At 34.4% G+C, this 24,747-nt stretch overlaps 2 protein-coding genes across 3 annotated transcripts; one reads left to right on the forward strand and one right to left on the reverse strand.

The window, feature by feature from the left end:
- Positions 1-112: 112 nt before the first annotated feature.
- LOC112054416 (homeobox-like protein HDP1) lies at positions 113-10,129 on the reverse strand. 2 transcript variants are annotated; one of them, XM_024094207.2, is made up of 3 exons: positions 10,115-10,129; positions 8,822-9,212; positions 113-7,426 (listed from the first exon to the last, which is right to left on the reverse strand). In XM_024094207.2, the coding sequence occupies exons 2-3, from the start codon at positions 9,183-9,185 to the stop codon at positions 2,535-2,537; spliced, it is 5,256 nt and encodes a 1,751-aa protein (XP_023949975.2). In that variant the 5' UTR covers positions 9,186-9,212; positions 10,115-10,129; the 3' UTR covers positions 113-2,534. The 2 variants fall into 2 exon arrangements, with proteins under 2 accessions (XP_023949975.2, XP_023949966.2); XM_024094198.2 differs by lacking the exon at positions 10,115-10,129 and adding an exon at positions 9,391-9,542.
- Positions 10,130-11,641: 1,512 nt separating this feature from the next.
- Positions 11,642-24,700, forward strand: LOC112054438 (molybdopterin synthase catalytic subunit). The gene is made up of 6 exons (XM_024094232.2): positions 11,642-12,003; positions 12,589-12,704; positions 17,236-17,411; positions 20,233-20,478; positions 23,376-23,605; positions 24,144-24,700. The coding sequence occupies exons 1-6, from the start codon at positions 11,875-11,877 to the stop codon at positions 24,246-24,248; spliced, it is 1,002 nt and encodes a 333-aa protein (XP_023950000.2). The 5' UTR covers positions 11,642-11,874; the 3' UTR covers positions 24,249-24,700.
- Positions 24,701-24,747: the final 47 nt, after the last annotated feature.

The raw sequence follows: 24,747 nt of genomic DNA on the forward strand, positions 1-24,747 counted from the left end.
CCTTTCAGTTTCGAATAATGCTTTTATACTGTTTGGTGTAGGTTAAAGGAGGGGAAAATCCAAAACAGTTATCGAACAATGCCCGCTGTAAACTTTGAAATGAATAAAAAAATTGTTAAGTCAAGTTATTTATTACAACAATACAGGAATTAAAATACACGTGTAAATTTCTAACACATATCTGATTTGAATCGAGTGGGATTTCTATCGTAGGTACTGTAAGTAAGTACTTAGTTAAGGTCCGACATTTTGAGTAAAGTAAAATAAAACAAACTAAAGTAATGTATGCTAAATTAATCTCACACTAAATATTTCAGAAAAAGTTTGAAACTTGAAAGTAATATTGGACCCTCTATAAGTAGGTGTAGGTACTAGATAAATCACACAACACAAAAATATAGACCTATTTAGTATTTGCACTATAATTTGCATTTTACCAAAATATGTAACTTTTATTGTATGTTTAATTATTTTTTAAAGTCTTATACAGCTTAGCAACTTCGTTCGTAACACACCCGATGGACCGCGCGGGCCCGGGGGCTTGTAGCGATGAATGAAAAACCCACGACTGATGCACCTCACATCCCCGCTCGCACAATTTTACACCCGCGCAGCTTTCCCCCCGTCGCCCGCATATCATGGGACTGTCATCAACAAACTTGCCAGACTATAGTAAGAGATCCGGCATAAGGAATATATACCTACCCTCATCTGTTGATATAAAATATTCACAATGACACATTGCAAATAGGTTGCCTTGTTAAATTGAGCCCGTGCGCAATTAATGATTATTTTTTTATTAAATGTATATAATCTACTTTCCTCCTAGCTTAATTAATAAAAATAGTACACCAGTTAAAGGAATCTACCCAAACGACTTGAAAACGTAAAGGTTGCCTGCTTTCACAGTGCAACTGTGAGGTTGCCAGATATAAACAGTTAATTAATGTTATATAAATACCCTCGTCATTTATTTAGTCGCCTAATATGTAAAATTAAAGCTTATTTTATACTTAATTTAACTGTATTAAGTTGCCTTTAATCTAGTCCATGGTTTCCTAAATTTTGGTTTGAAAAACGTGTCTGGTCGCAATTTAACTAGGCGACCTATTTGCAATGTGTCACTATGAAAACTATCTATAATTTATTTATTATCACTAATGATTAAGAGATGAGGGTATATATTTCTAATGCCTGATCTTAGACCATTATTAAATCTTAACACTTGTAAAAATAATAATTAAAGTAAATAATAGGTTTATACTCACTTTTAATTTAAATATTTATAAAAATATGGTTTTTGATATACACAATTTAATATAGATCCAAAAATATGATACAAAAACTTTTTAACATCTAGCAAACAAAATTCTTAATCTAAACTACAATGTAGACTATTTTTACCTGGCCTTTGGCTCATCAATAATTTTAGTTAATTCATGGTCACATTTTGCAATTCATAGACACTACACAAACCTTAGATAACACAAACCTGCATTTTTACGGAGTTCTTTACACGACGAAAACGATTACAACAATGAAACATCGATTCTGTAGCAACAGTTTTTATATACGCGTTAGATCATTGATTCTTGATCTTTTACAGAGGGGTAACGGTTTACGAGGCAGGTCCTTTCTTTTTAATGGTCTAAGGTTGAGAGACACAAACAGTGCGTCTATGAGTTGAAGCACCAAGTAAAAAATTACAAATGGCAGATCTAAAGTTCGTGCTTCTAGTAAAACCAATAAAATATTGTACACTAAACATATTTGTATGATATTCTTAAAAAAATATATAATTAATGTGTTATGTTCTCCAGTTTTGTGAAAAAATGGCAAGTATCATGCTAGAATAATAAAAATAAAATGGAAACACTTTATTTAAGTCATTACATATCTTAGTCATAAAATGTGTATTATGTCCAGCATAATGCATTTTGTAAATAAAAAGAGAAATATTAGTAATTATTGTCACAGTGAAAACTTTTTAGGTCATTTTAAATGGTCAATGTAATGTAATAAGTTCTTAATATTCAAAAAAAAGTTTTAAAAAGTAATGAAAGTCATAGTTGTATAATGACCAGCAGCCATTGACCTCTTGTAATAATAAAAAAGGACGCACAATCATGTAGAAAATTTGACTTAAAAACTGGCCAATAGTTGGTAAAGAAAGTTATACCTAAAGGCCTTTAAATATAGTTCAATATTCAATAAAATCCCAAATTCAGAGCAAATTCCAAATTCAAACCAAATTAAGAATTGAGTTTAAGGTTGAATTTGCAAATGCGACTACTTGAATTGAGTGCCAAGAAGTTGTGTTTGGCACTCATTTAGTGGGGACATTTTATGGTCGCTGATTGTTACATTTTAATAGGAGATCAATGCTAATATGTTTTCTTTGTTGCTGTTTGGGATATTCATTTTGGATTTTTGGAGATTTGGTATTAGGCCTTCAAACTTAATGCAATTTATCAATTGATAAGTGCACAAGGTTATGTATTAATTGATATCCCAATATTTGCCCACAATTTATTTCATCCAACTTTATTGATAAGTTCGTCACAAATCGCGGTTAATTCTTCAATAGCCTTATTTTTCTGTGCAAGAGATTCTTCTAGTGATGTGATATGTAATTCTTTGCGTTTTATCATAGCAGACATTTTCAGAACTTCAGCCTCATGTGATTTATTCATTTTTTCCAATTCTTGATTAGCATGGTTCAGTTTTGATGTTGCGTGCTGCTTTAATAGATCATAGTTCTTTTGCATTTTGAGGTAGTTCTCGTCGAATTCTTTGAATGATTTCTTGTAAGCTTCTTCGTTTGCTTTCATGCTCACTACAATTTGCTTACATTTTTCATATTTACTGTGTAAATCACTGAAGGAACACTCCATACTGGTAAGATGGACAGTTTGTTCATCTCTCTCATTGATTAGCTTTATTCTCTCCTCCGCATTTCTCTTCTTTTCTTGCTCCATTTCAGCGATCAAACTAGCTATCGTTCTTTCGTATTCCTCTACTACAACAGCCATACTTTTGTTGATTTTTGTCTTCTCGGATAACCTCTCATTTAGGTCGTTAACTTTCTTTCGTCTTTCCTCACCTTCGTTTTCCAAACTTTTTACTTGTGTCTGTAATGTATTTAATCTGTCCTTTAATTCTTTACTTTCAGATTTTAAACTATGAACATATAATTCTTTCTCAGCTAAAAGTTCTCTCATTTGAACAAGGACAACATTAGCATCATGATTTACATTCGCAGCATCAGTAGATATGTTATCATCAAGCAATGATGTATTACCACTCAGAGATAGAAGCCTATCAATGACAACCATAGCGGGTGATGTAAAATTCAAGGATTGCCTATTCGTTTTAGGAGTGAGAGATATTCTTGGAGTTGCAACTGGTTGCTTAGCTATGGCAGGATTTACTACCATCATTGGTTTAGATATAGTGCCTGCTATTTCGATATTATTCTGGTCAGGTGTAGAAGACATGTTGGAAGGACCCGCCGTAGAAACAGTTGCTTCTTCTCGTGGGAAATTTGGTGCTCTTGTCATTTTTTTTGGTGTACTTTGTCTTTTCTGGATTGAACTCAAAGCTGCAAGAACGCCATCAGATGATACTCTTTTAGCGAATAGTGGATCAAATTTAAGAAAAAGACTTTCTTTGCCACTGTCTGCTACAACATTGCTTTTATTTTGATTAAGTAAAAATTCGAACGCTTCAGCATCAATGAAGAGTTCACCCTTTTCTTCTATATCATCAGTGTGTATAGTAACAGGTAAGTCTTCAAATTGCGTTGAATCTTTTTCAATTTCAAGTATGTCTGGAACTTTGTCTGGATCAATCGATTCCTCAGCTTCGAAAAATGGTCCTTCCACAGTATCTTCATCTTCCGTATTAACTTCTCGAACAGTCGCATCTTTATCAGTATTTATTGATGATGAAGTAGTGTTGATAGTGTTCGACGAAATCTTGAATTCATTTTTAGTACCATCTTCAATACATACAGTAGTATTTACTTGGTCCTTGGTTTTGTATTCTGTTGTCATTTCAATATCATTATGAGTAATTGAAGGGTCTTTAAGTTCTAAAGCAGGTGGTGGCGTTATACAAATTCTTGTTTTAGTCGCAAAAGGATTAAATTTTATATCATCTATTTCTGGAATATTAAAAACGTTCCTTGATTTTTGGTTGTCATCAATCACATTTTCTACAGTAAAAGTAATGGTTTCATTACATTTGTTGACTTCTGATTTATTTTGTGACTCTTCAATATTATCACAACAAAGTATGTCATTTTTAATAGATGTGCTATTTTTATCCTGGACATTTTCCATTTGACCTTCCTTAATTTGATCTCCATGTACCTTTTCAATATTACTCTTAGTCTTACTGTTGTTAATAATCTTCATTCTATCTATAGATTTATTAAAACGCTTTTTATTAAAATCTGATTTGTTTCGCTCAGGCTGTTTACTTTGCTGTTTTCTCTGGAGATTTGTTTCATTCATCTGTTTGATTTTTACTGGTGTAAATGGTTTCGATAATCCATCTTCAAGGGTGGGAGACATTCTTATATTTGTCTTAGTAGCAAATGGATCTTCGATATCATCGAAGTTGATGTTATATCCTTTACTGGTACATTTTGGAGAAATGGGAGGAGAATTATTTTCTTCGATTACTACATTAGAAGTTAAATTCAAATTTAATTCTGTTACTGATACATATGGACTATTATTTGCAGAGAGCACGATTTCTTCATCAATAACATTAGATGTGACATTATCTTCAAAACAAAGGGTGTCAGTAACAATATCAGTTTTAATTTGATGTGTAGTGAATAGATCAGTTCCCTCAGCATTGTTTATAATATTTACAACATCTGGGAGTGATGATGCTTTTGGTCTAATATCAACATTTAAGTCACACTGAGTATTATTTTCGGAATTAGTAATTGTGTTTAATTTATCGTTTATTTGTTTTGATTCAGTATTCATATTTAACTCTTTTGAAGATGTTGTTAGATTAGTTGATAATGGGTCACACATTTCTGGAATGATAGTACTACATTTATCAATTATGTCAATATCACATTGCATTTGCATTTTGTCTTGTTCTTCATTGAATGAAATATTTGGCACGAATTCGTGTTGTATTTGGGGTGAGTCCAAAATTATCGTTTGTTCTGCAGCTTCTGTACAGTTCAAAGACTCATAATGTTCCTCTTTTACATTATTGTCGTCACATGGAAGCGGAATATCTAAAGGAAGAGGAACAGTATGTAAATCTTCCTTAGTTTCACTTGCACAACAATAATTATTATCTATCTCAGCATTGATGTCTGTTTTATTTATTTCAAAAGGCGACTGGTCATTAATTATATTTACATTAGGTTCTAAGCTGTCCATAGTTATATCTTGAGAATATTCATTACATAAACTATTACAATTATTCAATAAACTTAATGGATTTATTTCAACAGTTTTAACATCTTCTACAGTATTTACATCTAAAGAACAAACATTTTCAGATATTTTATGTTTTATATCAAAGGATATTGTACTATCAAAATTCTCGTGCAAATTACTTTCAAAATCCGAGTTATTGTTAACAACTATATTTTGTGATAACTGGTCTTCAGTAACTAAAATTTCATTAATATTTGTAGTATTTACAGTATTATTAATAGCTGGACTAACATTTTTATCAGCTACTTCTCTGTTTACTGACTCAATAATTTTAGTTGACTTTGTCATGTTATCTATTGCTTCATTTACTGCAATAACAACAGTATCATCAAATCCTTTCGTTTCACTTATGGAATGGTTTTCACTAGTATCTAAAACATTTGAATGTAAATATTCTGTTGTGTTTTCAGTATAATTTGAAATAAAATCTGTATCACAATTGGAATTAACTTGATGTAACAAAATAGAATCTATATTAAATAACAACCGAGTCGTATTACCATCATCAGTATCGAAATTTTCATTTGCTTTCATAATCATATCATTGATAGGTAGATTGTTTGAATTTGTTTCAATATCAGAAAACAGTTCATCTTTATAGTCATTTGGCGATTTATTTTCAAATTCGAGATCAATATCATAGTTGTTCATATTAATTTGTAACGTTTTGTTAACATCTACAGACTGTTGTATTTGCGGTTGACTTTTTTTAGTGATAGCGGTAGATTTATCATCATTATCAAAATTTATTTCAATGACTTCCGGCATAGTTTCATTTACTTTCTCTGATTCTAGTAATATATTATTTGCAGATGCACTTTTAATTATATTACCATTATTAATATCATCAATGTTGTTAATTTCCTTTATGTTCAACTGAGAAACTGTATCATTAGTTCTATCTTCCTTGCATAAATTGCTATTGCTGTCAGCCAAAGGTGGAAGAGAATCACTAGTTGGCTCAATTGTAGAGCTTCCAGGCAGACTATCAAGGGCACTTGAAAGGGCATCTTCAGATGGTAAGCTGTCTATTTCTAATTCAACAGGTAAAGTTTTGTTTAACTCCTCAAATGGTAATGGTGATTGAGTTATTTCTTTATTGTTAAGCTTGATTGGTTCAATGTAATCTTCAAGACATGTTTCATGTGGTATATTATCAGTTCTAAAAACTACAGGAGTAGGTTTACTGCACTCCTGTACTGTTTCTAAGATGTAGGATCTATTCTGTGTATAAGTTGTTTCACAGTCTAAAAACTCATTGTCAGATTCTACAACACTCATCTCATTATTAGCAGTTTTGTTCTCAAAGTCATTCTTTATTTTATTTTCATTAACTGATTTATCAGAGACATCAGCATTAGAAACTTCCATATACTCCACTGTTGTGTTCAAATTATTAATATTATTATTCTGCACAGATAATTTTAAATTTGCATCAACATTAGATTGACCTGCTGGAAATAACAAGTGTATAGGTATTTTTTCATTTTTGAAAAATACTTCTGTTTCATCTTGCCATTGTAATTGCCTTTCTAAATCATCATTAAAAACAACACTATCTTTTAATGGACTGCTCCTTTTTGATTTATCTCGTGACTCTTTAATTAAGCTGTTTGAAATTGGTGTAGAGGCTAATACACTGTTTAGTTGACCATCTTTTGTTGGAGTACAGTCAGGGAGTTTTGAAATTGATAGTTCCTCATTATTTTCCAAAGTTTCATTGAATACATTTTTATGGTTCATATCCTCATCTGATGGTGGTATTGGGCTGTGTGATGACCTGAACATATTAAAAACACTTTTTAGGCCTCTCATTATTGGAGACCCCTCTTCTTTAGGAATCTCTTTAGTTGGTGTTGTTGCTTCCGGAGTTTGAACAGCTGAGGACGATGTACTGGGTAGTGACAGGTTGTCATCATTATTGGTTCCACTGATTGTCACAGTAATGTCACCTAAAACAATATTTACTCATTAGGACACAATAAATAAACATAATAAAGCACTAATATTTTCCAATACTTTTTTTTTATAGCTAACATGTATTTTTTCTCATTTATTTAGTTAGTTTAGTAGTTAGTTAATTACACCTGGTCACACCAGTGGTTAAAGTGATAAACTGTGAAGAGTTGTGTAAACCAAACCCAAATAATCCACAAAATGCAGAGTTAGTTGGAATAACTTAATTACAGTGGAATTCAGACATTCTGGGGGCACCCCCAGGGGATCATTCAACTGCTGAGTGTCAAATTCTCAAACAAATGGAGGTTAAATTTTACACTGAACGGCTAATTGATCCCCTGGGGGTGCTTCTACAATGTCTATGAATTCTACTGAAATTCAAGCAACCTTTAGTTTAAAACATTCTCTATCAAAAAAACAGTTAATAGTGCAGTAGCAGCTGATAGATTTTTTTTTGACAGATTGAAAACAAAAAAAAATTGCATTGAGGGGCAGGAAAGGATGGGGAAATCTGCAATGCCCAAAAACTAAAGAAAATATCTATAAGCATTTTTTAAATTAAAACTTTATGCATGTTAAATTTTCTAAGATATTCAGGGGTTGAGTTGGGATGAAAGACATGGGGACTGGGACAACTCCACCACCTAGGTATAGACATTTTGTCTAGTTTAGAAATAGACATTTTGCCTATTTCTCTTTATGTAAGACCTGCATGGTAACTTATTTATGACACACATGTTATCTGCTCTTCATAGCCTAAAGTACTGGCTATTATCTCATATCCCAATAATTGCTGTACACTGTGGTACTTTAATTAAGAATACTGAGGTAAAAAGTAGGTTGTGTGGGACAGACTTAAGAAAGATATTTTTATTTCAATCACAAGTTAGCCTTTGACTTCGCCTGATGTTAAATGACAATGCAGTTTAAGGTGGTAGCGAGTGTACTGGTAAGAAGTACAATGTTATTCTACCCATAACTTTGTCCATTTCTATGCTGTATTTCACCAGAATGCTTAAAACTCTTGGTGATACCTGGTAGACAACCTGTACCAATGAAGAAAATATGAAATCTTTATCTGATGTTGTGCTGAGATTTGAACTCAAGACCTCTCTCTTGAGAACCCCTGTAGCCAAGTAGCTCGTTGATTCTTTCTACGATCACAAACGCTTTGCAAACTAGAAAAATGTATGGGAATGACAGACCTTGATCACATTACCTGTATATAGCTAATGTCATTCCCATACATTTTTCTAGTTTCAAAGCGTTTGTGATTGTAGAAAGAGAATCGACGTAGCACTTACTACTACATACTGCGGTAGTACTGCCAACTGTACTAGAGAGGTTGTCAGATAGAAATATATGAAAATACCAAAAGCTATAATTACCTTCTTTATCACATGATTTGTCGTTTGTGTACAGACTGGTAGACAAAGCTTGAAGAGGCAACTTTGGTGTCTTTAGTACATCAGTCTTTGTTATTGTTGAGTTCAACGACCGGGTCAAATTATCAACGTTGCTATTCAAACTGTTAGGACCTGAATCGCTTCTGGCGGTGTAACTCATCGACATTGGCGAGTTGGTGGGTGTGATTGAGTACCTCAGTTTGATGCTGTACTCTGTCGCATCAAGTTCTTCATACCCTTTCTCTGTACTGGGGGATTTTAACACATTACTGTTCTGTAAAGAGTTCTCTTTGTCATCGAAGTCACTCGCTAAGCTATCCACGTCCATAGGCTCGACTTGAGCCATTTTGTTTCACTGTTTACACTGCACACACTAAAATAAACATAACAAATTTTTAAAACAAACCGCACAACAAAAAATCAGTCCAATGTTTACAGTATCTGATTTCAGTTCACAGTTTCACTTAGATTTCTAAAATGCAAACTCGACAAGTGATGCGACGCGGTATGTATGTCATATGAAAACAAAAATGTCTGAACACGCAACTCACTGTGAAAATCTATTTTTAAACTTTTACTGCACTGCGTATGCGCCGTTCGTTTTATGTAACGCGCGCCCGAAGGAATCTTGCCAAAAAGAAAATGCGCCCGAATCCGATCGAAGTTCGAACACAGCCGCCGGTTACCAATTTAAAAAACCGTTTGAATTTTTTTAACTGTCACCAGCGTCAATGTCAATTGTCAACCATATGCCGTCACTTGCGGTTAGTAGTCTGTGGCCAACATAAAAGCATGCCAAAGAGCCTAGGCAGCATTGAATACTCTATGCTCATTTAAATATTTTTTACACGATCCAACTCATATCCAACTTAATTATTTGAAGGCAAAAATATTAGTTAGTATTTAAAATAAAAAGCACAAAATGCAAGGTGCTTTTTAAATAAATGAAGCACTCGGAGAGCAAGCCGTAGCATCATTAATCAAGAACATTGACTGTATTCCTTAGGCCTTAAAAGATTAGTATCCGGGGCCGTAAAATAAACAAATGTCAAATGTCTAATTTTAAGGTTATGTTTCAAAAATTTTCAATCAAAACAAATAAATTTTACGTTTTCTTTTTATTTTAGTGTTTTGAAAACTCTGGTTTGAATACATCGATTTAAAATGGTATGGTATGGCGTTATTATATTATTTATTTTACAGGGTTTTAAATACATTTGTGTTAAAAGTTAAGTAATTCTGAACAATTATATATTTTCGTATCAAATTATTTACCTGTATCTTCATGGACCATGGATGTATACCAAGAAATCACAGTAAGAAATTTACAATACAATTTATATACTTAAGTCATATATAACAAAGTATCAAACATTTATAACGGAATACCTAAATACATCTCTATACCAGATCTACATAATTAATTATGGCACAGTACCAAGATTATATTGGCAAAGTGCATTCTTTCTTTGTTTTGCTTTTAGTCTATTTTATATAGGTAGGTATTAAACATTTCTCGACTGAGAACAGAGAAAATATAATAAAACAACTCATCATAATAATTACTTATAATAATGCATTAATTGAGTAAGTATATTAAACATAAACAAAAACAATGTGTACACGCCTTTACATACTTTTGATTGGTGGGCTTATTATAACATTCAAGTAATGTCAAAGTCAATTTACTATACAATTAAAAGTACTATATAGATGGTTACATATACTTGCATTTGAGCAGTTAGCCTCTTTCATTTCTGCACGGATGTTGTGTGTTAAGGTTGTTTTTTCATGAAAACGAGTTTTGAAACGACTCACTGACATCATTTTTATTAATTGTTGTGAATGTAAGTTTGATTTTTTGCTAACAAATGTTTGTTTTAGCAATTTAAAGTTGTATATTTTTAAGATTAATCTGTCCTTGACCTAACCTTTTAAATTATATTTTGATGCTTTCAAATTATATGTTAGGGTTGCCAATATTCCAGTTTTGTTAAAATATAAATATATTTTATTTTCCACAAGTATCTTTTAAACAGCTAGGGCCCTAGGGCACATACAAATTGTTTGGAAGTAAAAAAAGGAAAAAAAAATATGGGTTTGTAATGGTCTTAAAATTTGTATATGATTTATACTAATTTTTTAAAAAAAGTTCAGTAAAAGCATTTTATTAGACCTCCAGGGCCTTCATGTAGATCTTAGCTACAGTCTTCAAATAATCACAAGTTACATGCTTTTTGTAATTATTTGTGAGATTTTGTGTATGACTTTCAAAATACCTACACTATAGCCATAGTGCTATTTATGCATCTTTATATATTAATCTCCAAGTATTGTGCAGAAACTAAAAATTACATGAATATAAATAAATTCAGCCATTTTGAGAAGTTATGTGAATTAAATAATACAACACTACATGTATATTAAAAAAAAAACATTGCAACATGGAGAAGGCAACCCTAGCTTAATTCATGTATAACTCATTGCTTATAAATATATTACATTTGTATGCTTGTACTATTATCATTTATATTTACTATTTTCATTTGATTCTAAACACTAAGAATTTATATTTGAATATTTTTCTTTCAGGACAGAACATGGAAATTGAGCATGGGGTTCCTGTAAAATTATTTTTTTTTGCTCAATCTAGAGAACTGGCTGGTGTAAGAGAGACCATCATTAATCTGCCAACAAAACTTTCTTATGAACAACTTCTGAATTTGATCACAAAAAGATACAATTTAGAATCAATTAAAAATAATATATTATTGGCAAAAAACGAGGAAGTTTTGTCTGATGATAGAGATATAGAAATAAGGGAAAGTGATAATTTAGCTGTGATACCACCATTGAGTGGTGGTTAACTTAATTTTGATAAATAAAAGGTTGTTTGTGGTCTGAAAAAACTAATTAAAATTAGTTGGCTGTGATATTACTGAAAAGTGGCAAAGGAATAGTTCAAGGATTTAAAAATAATTGTCTATGGTCTAGTAATAGGGTTGTCAAGAAATTATTTAGAATTAGATTTAGCAATGGATCACCTAAAGCTGATTACAGACAAACTGTCTGTGGAAGAAGTCAGTGACTTGGTTCTGGACAGCAGATGTGGAGCAGTTTCAGTATTTGTTGGAACCACCAGGGACAGTTTTGATGGCAAAAAGGTATTATTTATTTATGGATTCTAAAATATTTTATTTACCATTTCATTTTATGTATGACAGCAATTTGTTGTTTTAGACATTTTAGTGGTTTTACTGCAGTTTGATATCCTACTAATATAATAAAAGAGAAAGTTTGTAAGTGTGTGTTTAAGGATATAATTTAATAAATATTTAAAACAACTGTACAAATATTGATAAAATTTGGTAGGCAAATAGTTTATTTTTTCTTTCTAACATTTTGCGATTTTCGCACATACATAAATTGTTGTCTTTATGTAAAAAAAAGTTCTTGTTTAAGTAATTCACTCTAGCTACATTTATAGTTTTGATCACTACTGTATTTTTTTTCATATTTGAGTATTGATGACACAATAAACTATTAAAAACTAATGACTAACATCATTTAAAAAATTGTGCTTGTAAAGCTTGTTGGTAACTATACAACTCGGGGAAATGTTATAATATTTTTATTTTTTTTAAATTAGCCAAGGCCAGGCTGCACTATATGCTGTTATAACAGACATTATTACAAATCAAACAATGTAATATATTGGCATATTAATCAATTGTAAATGGTGTACACAGGTGGTGCGATTGGAATACGAGGCATATGACTCTATGGCGCTGAAGGCCATGCAGAGCATCTGTGATGACGTCAGAGACAAGTGGCCCGCTGTGCATAGCATTGCAATGTACCACAGGTATCCACATCATTGCTTTTGCTATCTATTCTTTTTTTTTTTTTTAATATTTGCCATATTTTTTAAATATGACCAATATTACCATTCCCCTCCAACTAACTAGTTGTTAAAGACTGTATTAGGAATGGATACGACAATAGACCAACAGGGCAGGGATCGAACCACCACCCCTCGGTGATGAGTCCGACCACTTTACCATTTAGCTATTGAGGCTTTTTATTTATTCTATGTTATGACAAATAGGTAAAGTTTGTAGTGTCGTAGGGGATCTCTGGATCTGCTAAACCCATTTTTAAAATTCTTATACTAATAGAAAGCCGCGTTATTTATGAGTCACATGCTACATTATACTACGACCAAAATACGTAAACGTAGGGAAAATAAATTTTGTTGCGTACAGTCTAATCAGTAGAAGTTGCGCAAAAATTATGCATGACGTAATTATTGTTATCCTTTAAAAAGTTCAAAAATCTGTACGTACGTATGTCTATCTTTTAAGAATAAATCAATATAATATTTTTTACAGTTATTAAAATATGTTCTAAAATAATGCAATATTGGCGATAGTGTTTTTATAAACATTATAATAATCTTTATCTAAATAAGTAAAATATTAGTCACAATTTAATTTTGTACAAAATTGCCTTTAACAACATATGCAGTTAATGAATATCTTAAGAGATATTGACTAGCTGCAAATTTTAAAACACAGTTTTAAAATAATTCCGGAACAAAATGATACTCAAATAGCTACACGGGCATTTATGATGAAGTGATGACCCGTGGCCGTCAGTACTTCCGCAGAAAAGTCACGGGCGTCGGCTAGTTTAATAATTATCAATACGAGGCGTGACTACGGCCAATGATCATTTCATACTATAGATAGGTTACGTCCCTACAAAATCAAAAAGCGATCCGAATTACACATGCACAATATTGTTTTTAATTTCATTACAAGTTGTGTGTCTAGGAAGTGTAAAAACTATATATAGATAAATATATATAGTTTTTACACTTCCTGGACAAACAACTCGACGTTGTAGTCGATATTTAGGTATTATTTGTTTAAATAACGTTTGTTGTTTAATAAGCGAATAAATGAAATTAGGTAAATTTTCCACATTTGTCCGCTTCAGTTTTGATGCGTTAGTGCCCCATCTCTAGAACAAAATACCATTGACTATGGCGCACGGTTTCACAAATCGTTGAACCGATTTAGGATACATTTTGATATAGTCCTTGTAGTAGAAAAAGCTATATTCTGTCGCGAAAATATCATTAGGAGAGGTGAAACAGGTTAAAAATTTGTAGGCACGTTCTGCATTTTTCAAGTTAAATATTATTTAACCAACCTAATTAAATACATATAAATATTTAATGCAATGTGAAATCATGAAGATATAATTATAAAACACATTTGGGTTGTATGTAATGTTCCATTAATTAAAGAGATAATTAAAGTTGTTAATTTAATAAATTTTAAAGATAAAAAACTTGTTTGTTTATTTCTGAACAAATAACAAATAGTTTGGCCTGTTGTTTATGAATCAATAGTTTTAGCTATAATATATTTATAGAATAGTGTATATCAATCTTGATAATAAGGCAATACATTTTGTATCATCACAGTAAAGCAATCATACAGTTAGGTCATACTTTAATGTTGACGCGCTTTACTCAAAATTAATGTCCGAGGTCAAATCACTTCATTTAAAAAATAATATTAGCCATGTCTTAAAAAAATCTAATGTCATCTCTCCAATAATTGTGTTATAAGAATCGCTATAATAATAGCTAAAAGAATAAGAATCGATTTGTGCTTGCTAGTGACAGTCGGACACGCCTTAACACTCCACAAAATGTTTTTTTTTTCATAAAGAGGAATGCCCACCGGCCCAAGGAACCCGGTACCCGTACCGCGCACCCCACGGCCTCTGTGGCGCAATGGTATGCGGAGTGGATTTACAAGACGGAGGTCCTGGGTTCGATCCCCGATTGAGGTTTTGTTAATTGGTCCAGGTCTGGCTGGTGGGAAGCTTCGGCCGTGGCTAGTTACCACCCTACCGACAAAGACGTACCGCCAAGCGATTTAGCGTCCCGGTACGATGTCGTGTAGAAACCGACCGATAGGAGTGTAGTTTTCTATTATCTTACTCCTGACAAGTTAGCCCGCTTCCATCTAAAATTGCATGCATCATCACTTACCATCAAGGGCTAACTTGTAAAGAATATAGAAATGCGTATGTTATCGATGACAAACTGTAAGATTGCTATTCGGCGTAATGTTGTTTGTTCATATGCTTTACATTAAGTGGCCGACATTTGCATCATATCAAAACAAGGTCGTTTTCTTTTATCGTACGGTGTGGTATTGTGTTGCGTGAACAAATAAAAAAGATATGTTCGGTTTTTATAGCAAATAATGTTTTTTTTAACATAGCAGCTGTAATAAAATGAATTGAAATGAAGTCTTCTTCAAATGTAATTTTCGAAATTATAATTTTAAAACATCATCATCGTATTTTAAAGGCTCACTACTGGGGTATCTCTCCTTTTGTAGGAGATATCCCTGGTGGGAGGCTTCGGCCATGGCTAGTTACCACACTACCGCCGCCGAGACGCTGTCAGGCGATTTAGTGTTCCGGTACGATGTCGTGTAGAAACCGAAAGGGGTGTGGATTTCATCCTCGTCCTAACAAGTTAGCCTGATTTTATTTTCGATTGCATCATCGTTTACCATCAAGTGAGATTGTAGTCAAAAGAAAAAAAAGTAAAACCTATCTAATCTATACCTACTCTATACTAATACTAGCTGACGATGCGCGGTTTCACCCGCGTGGTTCCCGTTCCCGTAGGAATAAGGGGATAATATATGTATAGCCTATAGCCTTTCTCGATAAATGGGCTATATATCAAGACAAGTTCCTGAGATTAGCGCGTTCAACCAAACAAACAAACAAACTCTTCAGCTTTATAATATTAGTATAGATTATAAAGAGATACAGTTCGTGGTATTGTAATCTCTGGATTTACTGACCGATTTATTTTAAAAAATATTTTACCACGTCCACAGTCACGTTATTTGTGAGTGTCATAGGCTTTATTCTCACGGGAACGGAAACTACGCGGGTGGAACCGCGGAGCGTTGGCTAATGCTTAATTTGTAGGTGATGAGGTCCTGATTCCTCAGCAATTATTTTAACTATAGGTCCAATTGCAGGCACTGAGCGTGAGGTATAGAATAGGAAAACAGTGTGCAATGCGGTATCCAATTACTCATGACAATAGCCATCGCCAATGTAATGTTATGTAACTACATATGAGCATGAATATACAGGGTGTCCTACTCCTATAAATCCGATCATACATGCATCCGAATGTCGCATTATATTCGTAAGAGTATTCTTGTGCAATATCCAAAACAAAGTAGCAGGCGACCCGTGAATTTATCCGGGTACTTCACATTCCCTTGGTAATACGGGGATAAAATATAGCCTATGTTCATTAGGGATAATCGTTATCAACCCATATTCGGCTCACTGCTGAGCCTGACGCTGACCCAATGCGGATTGGCAGACTTCACACACGCAGAGAATTAAGAAAATTCTCTGGTATGCAGGTTTCCTCACGATGTTTTCCTTCACCATTTGAGACACGTGACATTTAATTTCATAAAATGCATACAACTTAAAAGTTGGAGGTGCATGCCCCGGACCGGATTCGAGCCCACACCCTCCGGAATCGGAGGCAGAGGTCATATCCACTGGGCTATCACGGCTCTCTCGATTCTAATTGTGGAGGATTTTTTCAAATCAGTCTATTATCTTCAGAGACTATTCCATTTTAACAAACAAACAACCAAGTCTTTCCTCTTTATCGGTCTCATTTATAAACATGGATTAGTATTTCAATATCAATTTTTTTCAAAGTAAAGTAAACTTTAAAGAGTAGTAATTACGTCCACTATATTTTGAATAAAATTGAGGTTTAAAAATCTTAATGCTTGTTTATGAATGTGGGGGTAAAATATTAGTATGTATATTGTAAACTAGCGGACGCCCGCGACTTCGTCCGCGTGGAATTTAGTTTTTCACAAATCCCTCGGGATTTTTCCGGGATAAAAAGTAGCCTATGTGTTAATCCAGGCTATAATATATCTTAATACCAAATTTCAGCTAATTCGGTTCAGTAGCCGAGGCGTGACAAAGTAACAAACATTCATATCATCAAAATCATCAGTTTTCGCAAATTTCGGGAAACCATGGATTTTTTCGGGATAAAAAGTAGCCTATGTGTCAATCCAGAGTAAAATCTATTTCCATTCCAAATTGCAGCCAAATCGCTTCAGTAGTAGCGGCGTTAAAGAGTAACAAACATCCAAACATCCATACAAACTTTCGCGTTTATAATATTAGTAGGATTGTATTTTGTTGTAATTATTAAATATATAAAGTTTCACATTTATGATTTTAATAGGATTATAATTAAGCAATTAATCATTTTAGAAGTTCTTTTTTGTTATTTTCTACAGGTTAGGCTGCGTCCCTGTGAAAGAAGCGTCGGTTGTGATAGCAGTGAGCAGTCCCCACAGAGTAGACTCGCTAGAAGCCGTCTCCTACTGCATCGACCAGCTCAAGGCGAGCGTGCCGATATGGAAGAAGGAGGTCTACGAAGACCAGGAACCTGTGTGGAAGGAGAACAACGAATGTGCGTGGTCCAGTAAAAGTAGATCTTGCAATGGGAAGGGATCCTGTAATGGGAAGGTTTAATTTATAACGGTCGGTTAGAGGATAGACAGTAAATGTTTTTCTTAAGTAGAGCTTGCAGTTGAGTGATTTTTTGTAATGAGAAGGTTCAAGTTAAGCTGGTCATTTAGAATAATAATATGGCTGGTCCAATAAATGTAGAGCTTGCAGTTAATAGAGATTGTGTAATAGGAAGGCTTATGTTAAGCTGGTTAGCTAGTAAAAGCATAGACAATATGCGTATTCCAATAAATGTAGAGCTTGCAATGGAAATGTGCCGTGTGGGCGGGAGGCTTAAGTTCGTGAGCATAGACAACTGGTAGCTTTTTCGAGTAGTTAAATACATGCCATACATAAAACCTCCTTTTTGATTGTCGGTTAAAATAAAAAGCAATAGAAGTGATATAAACTGTCATGATTTCACCTATTTATGGAATAGTGTTTAAAGTATTGCTTATCAATAGTTTTGTAATCAATGAATAGGCATCTCGCTATCATGCTCCTTAAAAAAAAACAAATTAGGTGCGTTAATGACTTTTTAGTAGGTAACTGTATTCTAAAACTATCCCTGCCTAAGCTTTATTATGGCGTTTTCGTGCCCCATCTGTATACTTATATTAAGAGGTAAAGTTTGTGGTATTGTAGGTAGTCTATGGATCTTTATAACCGATTTTGATTTTTTTTTACCACTAGAAAGCTACGTTATTTGTAAGTGTCATTATGTTGTCACGGCTTTGATAACAACAATAGTGATAGCCCGTGGATATGACCTCTGCCTTCGATTCGGAAGGCAGAGGTCAGGTTCGAATCCGGTCCGGAATTAAAACATTGTGAGAAAACCTGCATACCTGAGAAGTGTTTTAATTCTTTACGTGTGTGAAGTCTGCCAATCCGCATTCGGTCAGCATGGTGGACTATTAGCCTAACCACTCTCATTCTGAAAAGAGACTCGTGCTCCACAGTGAACCGAATATACCCATATTCGGTTCACAATTTTTTATTTACTAAACAATTAATACAATAACGAGGAAACACTAGACCCTTAAACTGAATGAAACAATGAAGTCAATTACTCTGGATTAACACATAAGGCCCGAAAAAATCCATGGTTCCCGCGGGATTTGTGAAAAACTGAATTCCAAGCGGACGAAGTCGCGGGTGTCCGCTAGACCCTTAAACTGGGCTGATAATGAAACAATGACAGTCAATTACATGAAGACAGTTTCAGTTTATTGCATCTCACAATTTGATAAAGAATTTCGGTCATTAACACTTACTAGTACATTAAAATTTTTATCACTTAAGTCAGTGACCTCATCTGTATCTGGAGCGAAACTTGATGCTTTCTTACTTTTACTGTTTTTTATTTCACGAAGTTATTAACCCTTTTAAAAAACAACAACTCAAGTACCGCTACAAAACTAACATTAATAACTATAGCTTGGCAACTTTGTTCGTAACTCTCCCGATGCTACACGCGGGTCGGGGGGCGTGTAGCGATGAATGAAAAACCAACGACTGATGCACGTCACTTCCACGCACGCACGATTTACACCCGCGCAGTCTTTCCCCCTGTCGCCCGCATATCGTGGAAGTGTTATCAACGAGTTTGCCAGACTATAGTCGACGCGCTGCTGTTTCACCTGTATAGTTCGCGTTCCTGGGAGAATACGGTTATAAAATATAGCATATGACACTTAAAACAACGTGACTTTCCAAGTTTCTACTAGTATGAAAATTATCAAAATCGATTCAGTGGATCCAGAGATTACCCCCCTACACCACAAACTTTACCTCTTTAAAATATTAAATACCAATTGACAATTCAACTACGGCTATATAAAATTAAAACACAATTATTTTGTTAATTAAAACTGTTAAAAACAATCAAAGTTACATCTTCAAGCATTGATTGTCATTCATCCCATTTACCATAACAATTATTTAAAGAGAAAACCCTGCTACACTAATTCTTGCCTATTTTAGTATAAGTGTTTATACTTAGATGATATTAGTCAACTAAAATGGACCTGTTTTAGTTTTAGGTGGAGTATTAGAATCTACATTGTTATTTGTTTTAGCATTTTATAGAAAATCGGTTGTTGGTTAGATTTGTTATTTTATTATATTAATTTTACTAGTTAGATAGTCGCTTTACTTATGCACTGCTTTTCTTATGCACTATATATTTTTTTATTAGGTCAGTAGGTACTGGAATAGTGAGTTTTTGAATATTTTTGTCTGTTGTAATTTGTGATGATAGTAATTTTTTATATAATAAAATGTATAACATATTAGCTATAGTAAATTTATACGCACCAGGGCAATGCAAAGCATAATGCAATACTTAGTGATAACAGTTGGTTAGTAAGTAAAAGGAGATAAACGCTTTCATTAAAAAAAACACTTTAAAAATAGTACCTAAATCACAAATGTTGGAACTATCACCAATGTTGTTTTTCTGAGAATAGTTCTTTGGGTAGTGTTTACGTGGATTTAGTAACTCTTAACTTAATATGCATAATTTTATTATGTTAGAACATTCAAAGCAAAAAATGTCGCCTTTGTTTACTTTCAACTTGACTATAATTTTGTCTTCTAAGTGATGCTTATCAGTATAATAATATAGTTATGTACATATATATGTTATATGCTTTTAGATGAATTGATTTTATTTTGAAAATATTGTTGTGATATAAATAAATATATAAGGTTGTTCAAGTTGTTTGTATTTTTTGGTCCTTCGAGCCAAATCACACCTTAACGTCCTTCTAAACTTCCAGGCATATCGAAGGAAGACACAACACCAGAAATCATAGATAAGAATCTAGTACAAATCAATGTTTCGAGTGAGGAACTCGACAAAAGAATACAAAATTTCATTGAGAGAAAAAGGGAACAAGTGAATATAAGCAATATACACGACTTCATTCCGTCTAAAGGCGAGAACGAGGCGGAAGATATGGAGACGTGTGCTAGAGTGAGAACGCAGTTCGTTAAGCGAAGTGATTCTAAGGGTCACTTGAAAAGTAAGTCGAAACAACTAACGTGGAAAGTAGTGTTTTTTTTTAATTAGCTTTTCAGCATTCAGCCAATCAAGTAACAATTTTTATGAAATAATTTGCCTTATTATCTATGGCGAAAGTCAAATATAGTCCATTCTTTGTCATAATACTGTACTGAATAATTTTATTTTCTCGCCATCGTAGTGAAAAGTATAGTGCAACATGCGGGGCTAAACCCATTATAAACTCGGTTTCTATTTAGCGGTCCTCGCCTTACAGCTCGTGCCCTAAAAAATACCTCGTATATAATGGCTCTTTTTAGCCCCTTGTATGACAATCTACTATTTCCCGCGGACGCGCGACCAATAGGTACCCTCAATAGCTTTTCGGAAAAGGGGCCGAACTCAAACGAGGGGCCGTGGTTCGATCCCCGCTGGCTAGACTATTGTCGTACCAGTCGTTATCAACCTATATTCGGCTCACTGCTGAGCTCGAGTCTCCTCTCAGAATGAGAGGGGTTAGGCCAATAGTCCACCACACTGGCCCAATGCGGATTGGCAGACTTCACACACTCAAAGAATTAAAAAAAATCTCTGGTGTGCAAGTTTCCTCGCGCTGTTTTCTTTCACCGTTTGAGACACGTGATATATAATTTCTTAAAATGAACACAACTGAAAAGTTGGAGGTGCATGCCCCGGACCGGATTCGAACCCACACCCTCCGGAATCGGAGGCAGAGGTCACATCCACTATCACGGCTCTCACGGCTCGTCGTACCAGTATTTTGGTCATATTTAAAAAGACAAATATTCTTGAGAAAAAAAAGGATATTATAAGTAGATACCTATTTGTAAATGTTGTTTAACAAGTTTTATTTGTATATAAAAATTTATTCAGTTGCTTTCTAAAACCAATGAGCTGTTAAAAACATGTAGGCAAGTAAATATTAAGCAGGTATGTACGTACGAGTACTTAAATTTGCATTTACTTATCAATTTATTATATTTGCAACTTATTTGGATACCTAACTACAGTTGGCATGCTATAATCCTGCTTACGTGTTATGTATTTTTTTATTTCATTTATAAACTAACATTAAAAATGCGAGAGTAAGTCTGTCTATCTGTTACCTTTTCACAGCTAAACGGCTGGACCTATCACGATGAATTTTGGTATAATGGTAAATGAGACCTTGTAGCGAAACATATGGTACTTTTTGACCCTAAAATAACAATATAGAGAGATGAAATAGGGGTTGAAAGATTGTATGGAAAGTCCTGCAATTTGAGTTACAGTTTTAAATATTTATTCATAAATCATGAAAAAAATACTAAATATAATGTGATTCAAGAATTTTTAAATATCAACCCCTAAAGTGGTGAAATAGGGGTTGAAAGTTTACATTGATTTACGCGGTCGAAGTTGCGGGCGTCCGCTAGTTACATATAATCATGTTACTAATTGCACATTATGTATTCTTATCTAATGACGCATGATGTTTAATATTTCTTTGCACGCGATATTCTATTTTCGAAAGACGGGTGTGGTTTGGCCTGAAAATACCTTATTAATAAATTATGAAATAAATTTTAATCCTACTTCCTGCTAATATTATAAACGCGAAAGTTTGTATGGATGTTTGTTATTAACGCCTCTACTAATGAAGAAATTTGGCTGAAATTTTAAATGGAAATAGATTTTAGACTGGATTAACACATAGGCTACTTTTCATCCCGGAAAAATACACGGTTCCCTCGGGATTTGGGAAATACTGAATTACACGCGGACGAAGTCGCGGGTATCCGCTTGTAGTTAATTCATATTTGTTACAAAGCCGTGATAGCCCAGTGGATATGACCTCTGCTTTCAATTCGGAGGGCGTAGGCTGGAATCCGCTCCGGGTCATTTCAGTTATGTGCATTTTACGAGAAAGAAATGAAATGTCACGTGTCTCAAACGGTGAAGGAAAACATCGTGCGAAAACCTGCATACCTGAGAATTTTCTTAATTCTCTGCGTGTGTGAAGTCTTCCAATCCGCATTGGGCCAACTGTGAGCTGCTTTTTTGGTATAAAAGGATTTCGCTATCACACGCATGCCCTGTATCATTAATTAATTTAATAATGCTTTTATTATGCTGTCACCCTACTACTATATCCAAAACCAAACGTCCTCGGAAAATAGAATGACTGATATTATAAAGGCGTAAAGTTTGTGGTATTGTAAGGGCTTAATTTTCTTAATTGGTCCAGGTCTGGCTGGTGGCAGGCTTCGGCCATGGCTAGTTTCCACCCTACCGGCAAAGACGTACCGCCAAGCGATTTAGCGTTCCGGTACGATGTCGTGTAGTGTAGAAACCGAAAAGGAGTGTGGATTTTCATCCTCCTCCTAACAAGGTAGCTCGCTTCCATCTTAGACTGCATCATCACTTATCATCAGGTGAGATTGTAGTCAAGGGCTAACTTGTAAAGAAAAAAAAAGTCATTGTATTCATCAGAGATAGGTACTCCTAGCATAGCTCGCTTTATCGCGCGCTTTGGGACTCTTGAGCTTTCTTATGAGGCCCTACTTACCTCGTCGTCGTCGTCGTCGTCGTCGTCATCGTCGTCATCGTCATCATCGTCATCATCGCCATCATCGTCATCATCGTCATCATCATCATCATCATCATCATCATCATCATCATCATCATCATCATCATCATCATCATCATATCAGCCGATGGACATCCACTGCAGGACATAGGCCTTTTGTCGGGACTTCCAAACATCACGATCCTGAGCCGCCTGCATCCAGCGAATCCCTGCGACTCGCTTCCCGTCGTCAGTAGGTACCTATATATTTAGTCTTAATTAAATAATTGTGTTGTTCAACTTATGTACCTACGTACTTTAAATTTCAAAGTTGTGCGTTTCAATTTCAGTCCGCAGGGTGTACAACGAGTGGGGTCCACAGACCGTGTCCAGGAGTCACCCTTACATCAAAGAGGAGAACTCCCACAATCTGCCTCTATCCATCGCAGAGAGGGTGTTGTCCATCGAGTCGTACCTGAACACCGGGCCCGTCGCGCCGGACATATACAAGCGACTGAAGGATATGGAGGACAAAATCGCCCATTTGCAGTCCATTTCACCAGAATATGCGATGTTTTGGGTAAGTCATTCTAAGATATCTAATCATTAACAGCCGATGGACGTCCACTGCTGGACATAGGCCTCTTGCATGGACTTACAAACACCACGGTCTCGAGCCACCAGCATCCAGCGGCTCGACTAACACTGCCCTTTCCGGTGCGGTGGCGACGCCGCACCTTGGGATTCCATCACCTTGGGACCCCAAGGACGCTGTATAAGGAGGTATACTGAGAAGGTATATCTAGTGGTTAGTAGTAGTGGTAGTATGATAGTATGATGTTATGATACACACTTAACTACTACATAGGTATAGTACAGTGGAGTAGCGTGCTTTAGAGGGGGAGGCTTTGTATCAAAATTAGTTGGGGGGGGAGGGTCAATGAACTAGCTGCAATTCCCGAAAAATCTTATTTTATTCTACTCTACTCATTTGTGGATTCCTCTACTAAAAATATCGATCATCAAGAGTTGAAATGATTTAAATTTCATATTTAGAAAAAAAATTACAAGCAAAAGGTTTGTAAAATTATTAATTAGTATCTTTTTTAACATTCCAGAGAAACAAAAATACGGATACAGATTCCGAGCAAGAGTCGCAAGAGTACACTTTCAGTGCAGACGATATCACCAAGAGAATAGAGTTGTTGGAGAAACAGCAGTGACTACTAACCATTGGCGTATCTAGGATTATTTCCTAGGTCGGGGCCTGGATGATATTATAAAAGAATTCCATATCGGTAGCCCAGAATCCTAGGGTGGGCAAGGGTTAATTCTAGGGTGAGCACGAAGAAATAGGGATTATGACAGTTTTTTAAATTGTATATAAATTAAGAGTATGCTAATAGTAAAGCAATTTTGTAAAAGTAACAGGGTATCTGCGATCATTACTTTCGGAGCTACAGGGATTTAAAGGGTCAGATTTGCGGCGCTGCCGCGGATCCTTGAAAAACGCTCCATACAAAATGGCACGAACTAATGACGTCGTAGGTAATGTAATGATCGTTAGATTTGTGTGGGCGTTCTAACAAAATGTCACATTTAATGTAAGGAAGCTAAAACTGTAAGAATTTTCATCTAATTACGATAAAAGATTTTTAATAGATTTTGAAATTTTTTAATCTCATTTATTTTGCAAATATCCAGACAACCTTTGCTTTTTAT

The sequence above is a fragment of the Bicyclus anynana genome, chromosome 21, assembly GCF_947172395.1.
Source record: "Bicyclus anynana chromosome 21, ilBicAnyn1.1, whole genome shotgun sequence".
Taxonomy (NCBI): Eukaryota; Metazoa; Arthropoda; class Insecta; order Lepidoptera; family Nymphalidae; genus Bicyclus; species Bicyclus anynana.

What these genes read in the sequence shown, in the direction of transcription:
- LOC112054416 (XM_024094207.2), bottom strand. Translation starts at nt 9,185, where the DNA reads ATGGCTCAAGTCGAGCCTATGGACGTGGATAGCTTAGCGAGTGACTTC. An exon ending in CAAATCATGTGATAAAGAAG is followed by an intron (nt 7,427 to 8,821) that starts GTAATTATAGCT and finishes ATATTGTTTTAG; the next exon opens with GTGACATTACTGTGACAATC.
- LOC112054438 (XM_024094232.2), top strand. Translation starts at nt 11,875, where the DNA reads ATGGATCACCTAAAGCTGATTACAGACAAACTGTCTGTGGAAGAAGTC. An exon ending in ACAGTTTTGATGGCAAAAAG is followed by an intron (nt 12,004 to 12,588) that starts GTATTATTTATT and finishes TGGTGTACACAG; the next exon opens with GTGGTGCGATTGGAATACGA. An exon ending in CAGAATATGCGATGTTTTGG is followed by an intron (nt 23,606 to 24,143) that starts GTAAGTCATTCT and finishes TTAACATTCCAG; the next exon opens with AGAAACAAAAATACGGATAC.